This window comes from Atta colombica, unplaced genomic scaffold (genome assembly GCF_001594045.1).
Source record: "Atta colombica isolate Treedump-2 unplaced genomic scaffold, Acol1.0 scaffold162, whole genome shotgun sequence".
Lineage (NCBI taxonomy): Eukaryota > Metazoa > Arthropoda > Insecta > Hymenoptera > Formicidae > Atta > Atta colombica.
In genome coordinates this window covers 260,314-270,185 of record NW_017259253.1, presented here as the reverse complement: position 1 = coordinate 270,185, position 9,872 = coordinate 260,314, and the positions used below count along the sequence as shown (strand labels likewise).

Genomic DNA, 9,872 nt, shown 5'->3' with positions numbered 1-9,872 from the left:
TATATATATATATATATATTTCTATACGTATAAACATCTCGTTATTCTCTCACTGAATTCTTTTTGAGAGAAGTGTGGTGGCATTATTTTTTTAACTCCACGAGTTTAAAATAAAACACCGATGCTACATAGCGATACAATCGTTGCTCGATGAATGATGATATCGAACTCGTAGACTTCAATTTCAGTGCATTACGTTCCAACAATGACGCGAATTACGCCGTAAATCTCCGTGTGCCCGTAAACCATATTATATCTAAGTATTCCAGCAACAGAGTAATATCTATATAGTATCTTCCGTGGTCCAAAGTCGAATTCAAGCAATCGATTCTCTCTCCGAAGGAAACAGTCCACGCGTTCATTCGTCTCCTTTCGTTCTCCGCGAAGCTGCTCCTTTACCGCTCTACTCTGCTTTATTTCTTTTTTCACAGTCAGCTCCCCGATCTTCGACTTCTGCTTCTGTCTACCCTACCTCTTCGAACTCATACGATCCGCAGTATTTCATATCTGGCGCAAATCCAATCCTATGAATATAATTTTCCGCGCGAGCAAAGTTTTATTGTAATCGTAAATCCGTCTGTAAATTGCCCGGCGCTATCAATAACCGCGATGCGGCGGTACAACTCCGTTTTGTCCCCCTCTATCTTTCCGACCTCCCCGTCCTACCGTCACCACCATTCGCAGACTTCGATCTCTCGCCGTAATATACTGAGGTGCTTGGCGAGAGATGAGGATGAAGCCGAGGGAGGAGGGAGGGGAGGGGGCAGAAGGGTTAAAGGATTGTACAAGCTTATTCGGGCCGAAGGTGTGATGATTGAAGATATAGATAGGTGAAAGTTGCCATTTTCGAAACGGCTTTTTTGTGAAGAAACAAAATCGCTACAATATGTTGTTATTCGGTCGTAAGATCAAATAAGGACGATCGATTGATCTTATTCACTCGATGTCTTTATTATTAGTTTGCCGTATTGATACACTATTTATTAAATATAAATATGCTTTATCCTCGACCTATAAACTTCATGTTCTTCATGAAATTTTCCAAAAAAAACTAATGGTCAATGATCATATCTTAGTTTAACAAATTATTTTTGCAACTGTCCGATTTCCACGATAACAATGCTGTTCGATTCGCCTGACTCTATTTATATAGTTATTACTTGCTAGGATATAATTATGTGCACGGAAATTCACATTTGAACTTTGATGAAATGTTGATACGAATTAATGATAAACACAAATAATTGCATAATATTTCGAAACAATATCCATAAATTGTTTATTTGTAGTATAATATTAGATAATTATCATCCACAAATAGTTTGTGGGGAAATCTATATACGTCAATCTCTTTCGATTGCATAAAATTAAATATTACATATGCATATATAATATATTGTTAGGTGTTTGTAATATATTTACTTAAGACCGCGTCCCGATTCTCCTCTGACTAGCGGAGTCTGCACACTCCCTTGGAAAACGGCACCACCGTCACCGGTCACCCTTAACATTTCCGCTCCCACGATAACTTGTTCTCTATCCGCGGAAAAGAGCACACCTCCTCTTGGATCAGTTATTCGGAAACCTCTAGACACACAGTCGACGCGATCTTCCCCTGAAAGTAGAATTTAATTGAATGAACTCTGATTTTGACTGATTTTTAATCTAAAAAATATATTAGGAATTGTACAGAGTGTAAAAAAAAACATTCAGCATTTATACGATAGATAATACATACCACAATAAGTGAAAAAGCTTTAGTGAACATAGATCGAGAAAGTTCAATCATATTTAAAATATAATCAATTTTGTATATTAGTTTCATAACTGACTTATTGTTTCTTCTACGTATTGTATACGACGTGAAAAGAGAAAAATTAAGATAAGTAAAACATTGATATCGTAATTTACTGATTGATATCAATTTACTGATTACTGATAAAATTTTTCATTATAAAGTGTGTATGAAAATTAAATCAAAACATTTAAACGCGATTTTGTAAACACTGAGGTAAATCTTCACATCGCACACGTAAAAATCAGTTACACAATCGTTTGTACCTCAGAAACGATTGAATTTTTGTACTTATGTTCACTAGGCTTCTTTATTCAATATGATGTGTATATTATCATATACATGCTGAATGATTTTTTTAATGCCCTGCTTTAAAATGTATTAAAAATAATAATTATTGAAATTTTGTTTTTAAATTATATACATTGTAAAACGAAGTATTAACGGGATCTGTAGCTAAAAGTAGAAATATTTATTTTTTTATATTTTAGAGTGGAAGTATCATGCGAGATTCGCGTTAACACGCGAATTTTTATATTTTTAATTTCGATTTTTTAGTATAAAAAATGTAGAAGTCTTTTTTATTTTTATAAGAAACTGTATAAAATTATGAATAGAGAAAGAATACTATTATAACTGTTTTTTGTTTATTAATAGAATGTTATACTATTATAACTTCGCAAATTCCACCTTTGGATAATTTTAATAGTATTTTTTTTATAGTCCTGCAGTTAGAAATAAAAATAAAAAAGAGTTATGCATTTTTTAAAATTAGGAAATCAAAATTGAAAAGATTGTAGCTCCGTTTAATAATTGTAGACTATACTAAAAGAAAAGATTGGTTGCTGGAGTAAATTAGATGGTAAAATATGGCACAGCATTTTTAATTGGTTGCAGCAGCTAATTTTTAATGGCGTTAGCCTATCCGCAATGTCAACATAGGATTTCGATAAGCTATCGCAATCAAAAATGGACTGTTACAATCAATTAAAAATGTTATGTCCTATTCAGCCAATCTTTTCTTTCAGTGTATAGATTTCTACTAATATTAACGACAAATGTCGCTAGAATTGCGATAAATTATCAGCATGACACTTTTTTTCTTACATAATTTTTTTTGAAAAATAATTTTTAATAAAATAATTTTGTAACTCAAATTGATTAGAATGTCAAAAATTTTACAATATTTCTCATTTGAAATTCCTATGTAATTATTTTAATGATCTAATAAAATTATTGTCAGATCTAGCTAAATTTTTAAAGATACGTTAGCAAAATAATTACATTCCTGTGTGCAAATTAATCTAGAATATCTCATGAAATTATATAGCTTCCGTATATAGTTTCAAGTTAGGACATTTATATAAATTCATTTCTCTCTGAGAAATTAAAATTACTTCTTGACGTCAAATTGTATGAAAAATGGAAGCTGCTGTACGCGACCATCAATATAACTTACCAACTGTTAATCGCGCGAGAAGCCGACCATCGTGAGATCTCGCCGAGGCCGTAAAATTACTCCATGATTCCAGCACTAAGTTTTTGCCCTTCCGAGATCTCAGGCTGGAGGCTATGAGGGCGTCTAACACGGCAGCTTGACCTCTTAGCTCGATTCCCCCAGGCACCACTTTTAGCGAGCCGATACCTTCCTGAAAGAAAAGGAAATGACTCAGGACAGAAGGGCGAATCGTCGAAACTTTCTAGGCCGCGGCTATAACGTTCGATAAAAATAGACCAGAGTCTCGCCACGATTTATTGCACTCTTGTATACCCATTCTATTTTCTCTCAAATTGATAGCTGATTCAGGCTTTCTATTTCCTATAAATTCTGTATTTTATCAGTCTAAAACACAATATTCGATTTATAATGATGTTTCAATTGATTTTTTGATTTGTCAGGATATATTTTTGAAAATAAGTTAAACTTTAAATTACACGCAGAAATTATCGTCAAAATTAAAATAGCAAGTACTACAGTCTATCTACATAAAACCGAGACGGTCTAAAATGTTTCCTAGTCAGTGTATCGTCGCAGGTGAAGCCGGAATTTATTAAAATCGGACCGCACGCCGGGAAGTCTAGCAATATCGATACCTTCGAGATCAAGTGAGCGCACCATCGCGCTCGTAAAATAAAATAATATACTCCATTACTGCGTCGAGTTTCAGCGGTATTAAGTATCGGTGGCGCGCCATTATTGCCACTTCAGACGGATGAATTATAAATGCGGCGATGAGCTACGTGCAGGTTACGCGCAGTGATCCATTGTGTCCGTTCGTTTGAAATATCTGCTGTAATATCCGAATCAGTGGCGTAGGCAGAATTTTATTTTAGTTTGATATCTCTCTTTCTCCTTCTCTTTCTTTCATTTTTGTTTCCCTCTCGCCTATCGACTACCTGTGCTGGAATGTATCGAGCGAAGGAAAGTGGACGGCTGGGGTCGGGAGGAAAGGAGAAATGCACTATAAAGTAGACACATTGCGCGTTTGCATTCATCTCGTAAACTTTGGGTAGTTTTCCACCTGGGACTTATCCCGAGTAGAAAGTGCAATTTGGCGTTTATGAAACCGCAGTCTTACCACATATAATTGCGATTGAACTTTGCCCCTGGCGATGTTAAAGGATATACGTCTGGTAAAAAAGTTAAAATGTCTATACTTCTTCCTAAGATAATCTTAGATTTTACAAAATTAACTAAAAAATACACACAGAAAAATACATATTGTACGCGAATGATAATTACTTGTTTCAAGTCCCAATTTCAAAAGTTTATATATTTGCAAATCTATCATAAGTTCATTACAAGCATCAAATTTCTTTAAAGTATATTCTGAATAGTAAATTTAATACTTTAATCAAGATTATTAAATTAAAATCAAAAGTAATTTGATTTGTTTATTCATTAAGCTGAAGTCACTTCTTCGAACTTTTAATATTTTTAAAGAGAAAATAAATTCTTGTTTTGAGTTCATATTAATAAGAGTTTTTTTTTAATTTGTGAGAAGTATATTTTAAGATTATTATAAAAAAATATTTTTTTGTTAAAGATAACCGTTATTTAGAAGAAAAAAAAAGCAAATTAAGGAATCACTTTTCTTAAAAATAGAATATTTTCTGTGTGTATACAGAAGATGTAAGTATGTCTATGGAGAAGTTTTCGAGAAAACTACAAAAAATAAAAAAGAAATTAAAGTTAAAGCCACATTCTAATAATATTCATTCTAATAATTTTTTGAATTTAATTGTAATAGTTGATGTTAAAAAATCGCATAGATTTTACTAGCACGCATCAAATATGCGCGTGAAAATGGGTTGCATCGTTCTTTAACATTCTGTCCGTGATATGAGCATAGTTTGACATAAGAAAGACTGTCAATTACATTCCTCATACTAATACGAATGCGACGTATTTTAATATCGCTTGAGAATGCACGTATATCTGCGAAAGAGTTGTGAATCGCTAGAAACATTAGAAACAGTTCGAAATAGATAGAGATCTCGCTTGGCAAATCTCCCAGTCGTAGTCTTCTCCATTGCCGCAAAACTTTCCTTAAAATACTATTGTAATAAAATAGTTCGTTCTTCTACATTGGTTTCCAATGATTGGCCGTTCGATCGAAAGCAATCGCCACGCTCTGTCCGCTTATTATTACAATTGCGGGGAAAAGAAGAGAGTGATCCAAGTACATATTCTGTTCAAACGGAATTTAACTTTCGATCCAGCGGACTCCATTTTATTCGACTTTTTTTTTCCCAGCCATGGTACACGCTGACCGAGCCTGAAAATTTGCTGAATACGCGGTGGCAATTTGATACGTCGATTAGCGGCGAAACGGTAAGAATAATTTCCCTCTGTTAAACGAGATATGAAAAGCCAAACAGTCGGAAGGACAATTTATTATCGCAAATACAACGCACATATCCAATTGAAATTTAATCCTGGCTTAGGTATATATTTCGAGAAAAATTTAAAATAATATTTATTTCATATGAACAGAATAAAAATCTCATGTTAACACACAGATAACCGAAATTAAAAAAATATTTCTGAAATAATATAATTTTCATCTTGAAAATATAGAGAATCTCTTATTTATATTTTGTTGATTTTGAAAGATATTACAAACTCATTGTCAAATATATTGGGTTTTCAAATATTCCTACATGCCAATAATGTTTTCATTAAATAAATTGGAAATGTCAAACATCAAATTCAATTATTTTATATTGGAATATCTTTTATAGTGCATGAAGATAAATATATCATTTTTCAATGTGGAAATGGACAATGAATATTGGTAAGAAAATTAAATTACTATGCTGCATAGACAATCGCGATAGCAGACGAGAGAATGAACTTTGGATATATATATATATATATATATATATATATTGGATTGTTTTCTTACATGTGTTGTTTCACTAATATTATTAGTATTATCTTTAATCGATTCAATTGCATAACTCGCCGTTATAAGTGTCGTCATTCTAAAGAAAATGACTGACTGCCAGATTTCGTTAAGCATCGAGATCGCGGTTTAAATACTCATCCATGGAGTTTCTCAACAACACTTCGGATGTACGTAGTTGCGATCGATGAGCAGAAAGGGAGATCTCGAGCCACCGGCACTCGATTAGCCAAATCGTTCGGAAAACGATACGATCTCTTTGCCCTCTACTTAACCGTAACCGTAAAGCCCAATAGCGACTAGAGAGCGAGCGAGAGCGTGAGAAAGAAATAGAACGAGACATGATCATACGGGAAGAATGAGAACGAGAAGAAACTCTGGAACGAGAGATACGGGAACAATGAGAAAGAAAGACGAGGTACACAATAAAAAGAAAAAAAAATACAAGCGTGGGGAGAGTGAGTGGAGGAATGAGAAAAGAATGAGGAAACGAGGAAGATAGATAGAATGAGAGAAAGAGAAAAATAGGAAGAACGAACTGCGGCTGCACCTGCTTTTTAGAATCGCTAGACGGTCTGGAGGAACCACCAGAGTCGAGAAGATCGTCCAATCGTGGTAGTGAGAACGCGCGGCAGTAGTAAAAGTAATCTACCGTCAGACAGCTATCATTAAGTCTTAGGCTTTATACCCTTTTTATCTCATTGTCTGTCGGCCGTTGATAAGGGGATTTAAGCGACAATAAAAAATATCGACTTTTAACCTTCTCTCGTAGCGCGATCGGGCACGTGCCTTTTTCCACTTTTCTATCCCGATCGTGTGGTTTTTCCGAAAAAAATAAAACGAAAAAGAAAATCCGTGCAATTAGCCAGTTGAATTTTTGGCAGCGGATCGAACCGACCGTATTTCCTTCGTATTGGCGCGATTGGTTGCCGCGAGTATCAAGTATTTATCGTATCCAAAAATTGCGGATTCGCGCTCGACAGCGGAAATTGTGCGGTGTGACCGATTAACAGATTTCCGAACGTAGGAATCAATCAAAGCGATGAATTCAATGAATTTATGTTTTCGTTTCTCCACGAAAAAAAAAGTTTCCGCGCGTTGCGTTATAATCTCATTTCGAATTGCTCAGCGTGTCGAGACGGGCGATGTGCACGACGAGGGTGAACCAGAGGAGGGTGGTGGCGTCTGTCGGTGCATGTAATGAAATCCAAATAACACCCCTAGTAAGCGTATATCATCATAACGACGCCTCGGCTCGACGTTACTCGGCTGGTCGCCTCGTTCATAAATTAATGTAAAGCGCGTCATATTTACAAGGATTACAAAAGCATTCCATTTTCGCGCTCCGCTTGTTCTAATCGCGGTCACTTTTCCGCTGCTCCTCTATATAGAGATAAGCTTTATCCGAGATACGAAACTATTAGATATTTTATTATTTCGTATTATTCATACATTTTTTCCTGGATTACGACGCATTTTTATAGTTTATGTGAATATATTCTCCATTTTCTGTTCTTATTTTGGTTAATGTGAATATATTTTTGTTTTTATACCAATATCAGTCATAATATTTTAGATTTCTCATAATTTTTTTTCCTCGACCAAATCATAATATTGGAAATTTTGAAAATAGAATGTAGAATTACAGGAGACACATATATATAAAAAAAAACCATTTACAGTTGTAAATCATTTACATTTTATATCACAGATATATTTTAAATTTTTCCTTTTGATAATAATTTTGAGAATTGGATCGATACTAATTTTCATTAAACGTATAAAAATAAGTTTAAACGAATAAAAATAAGTTTAATTGTAACATGTCAAGAAAACTTTCTGTCAGTAATGTAATTTATTTTGGAATATTATTTTACATATTATATTACAATACAATATTTTATTTTTTAAATTTATTTTATTTTTATTATGTATTGTCATATTCTTACATTTTCGATCAAGTATTTGCTTTGTAAATAGAAATCACTCTCGAAGTGAGACACATGAGGCATTTATGCTTTGGATATACTCGATGTATTTATTATTTAAATTCCATCGAGAAAAGCAACTGCGAGAATCCAAGAATATATTTCCTAAATTATTTTAACATAAATCTCCATTCGTATAAAATTCATTCAAGGCATAGTCAGATTTCTGCAATGAATTTCGTTCCTGCAGATGAATAGAAGTCGATGCGTTGAGCGCGCGCGCGTGTTCATTTTGGTGAACCAATTCGCGTGCACATCATCTCATTTCGCGGAAGTCGGAAATAACATTGAAAAAGTAAAGTGCGTTGGCTACTCTACAACTTTTCAACATTTATATATTTATATTTCCTTTTTATTCCTTTTAGAATTAACTTATTAAAACTATTCTAATAGCTAACAAAGACGATATAATTAGTATCCGCATCTCCTGCTTTTAATTGTATGTAATTGCCGGAAGTCATTATCGAAAATAATAATCGTCAAATCTCTTCCTTCATACGAGCAGATATAGTACTCGTGTAAGTTTGCACGACCGCATCGCTGATGGGTTAACCCCACATGTACGTATACTTTTCATGACAAGCAGCCATACGTTTCGCCTTCTCACACGTATGTATGTATGTCGCGATCCGCACCGCCTGTGATTACACATATGCACGTGTGCTCTACGTGCGGCTGCGCTAATGCACCTCACGTAATTATCCCGAGCCGGACGACGCTAGGTAGTCTCACCTAACTTCTGCACCGCGCCGCGCTGCGAGTAATCCGACTCTGAAACCCTGTCACCGCCTCTTCCTCGAGGGGATCCTCGATGAACCCTCGCCGGCCATAACCGAATCCGGTCCACTCCCGGTCGCCACTTTCCACCCCGTCGCGTCCTCCTTGCATCCGCGACATCGCAATTTCATGTTATTTTACCGCGCGACGTCGCGGGGATTAAATCGCGAGTTTCTCTCCTGATGCGCCTTGCGAGGATTAACTCGCTCGTCCAGCAACGACTTCGCTCTGCTCATCATCGACGAATCGACAGGAGGATTATTTGTTAGTCGACGAAGTTTATCCACGGGCAGAAGTCATACTTAATCCCATAAATTCGAACACTAACAACGCGTTAATTGTTCATCGATTTTTGTACATAGAAAAAATTATTTTGCTAAAGTATCTAAAAATTTAGCTAAATATGCATAAATTTGAAAATAATTTTGTTGGACCATCAAAATAATTATATAGGACTTAAATATAATAAACAATATCGCAAAACGTTTTGACATTCTTTCAGCGACCAGCTTGGATATCTTACATAATTATTTTAATATCTAATATTGCAAAATTATTTTTAAATCTGTGTCTAAATTTTTAAATAATTTGGCAAAATCGTTTTGTATTAGACAATTTAATTTCTATCCTAATGTGTATTGCATATAAGAGCAAATTACAATTACAATTAATATTTAAAAAACTGAAATCGAAGAATCTTTTTCAACTGTGTTAAAATATTGACTAATTTTTAACTGCATTTATTCACGCGATAAATGTTAATAGAATGAGATAAGATAGTAACGGTGTGTCCACAAGTACCTACAGAAAATCATATCGCGTAACGAACCATTATCGCAAAGTTTCTCCCTTTCTAGATTATTTATTTTTTCTAAGGTAATGAGCGCGCAAAAGATTCAATAT

General features: G+C 34.5%; 1 protein-coding gene across 2 annotated transcripts in view; it reads right to left on the bottom strand.

Annotated features, from left to right (window-relative positions):
- LOC108685934 (zeta-sarcoglycan) overlaps nt 1-9,872 on the bottom strand; it is a 79,534-nt gene that overhangs the window by 9,129 nt on the left and 60,533 nt on the right. For both annotated transcript variants that reach the window (XM_018190949.1, XM_018190948.1), the window contains exons 4-5: nt 3,255-3,444; nt 1,423-1,615 (exon numbers count right to left, since the gene is read on the bottom strand). In XM_018190949.1, the coding sequence (XP_018046438.1) occupies nt 1,423-1,615; nt 3,255-3,444 (383 nt within the window). The remainder of the gene's footprint in view (nt 1-1,422; nt 1,616-3,254; nt 3,445-9,872) is intronic.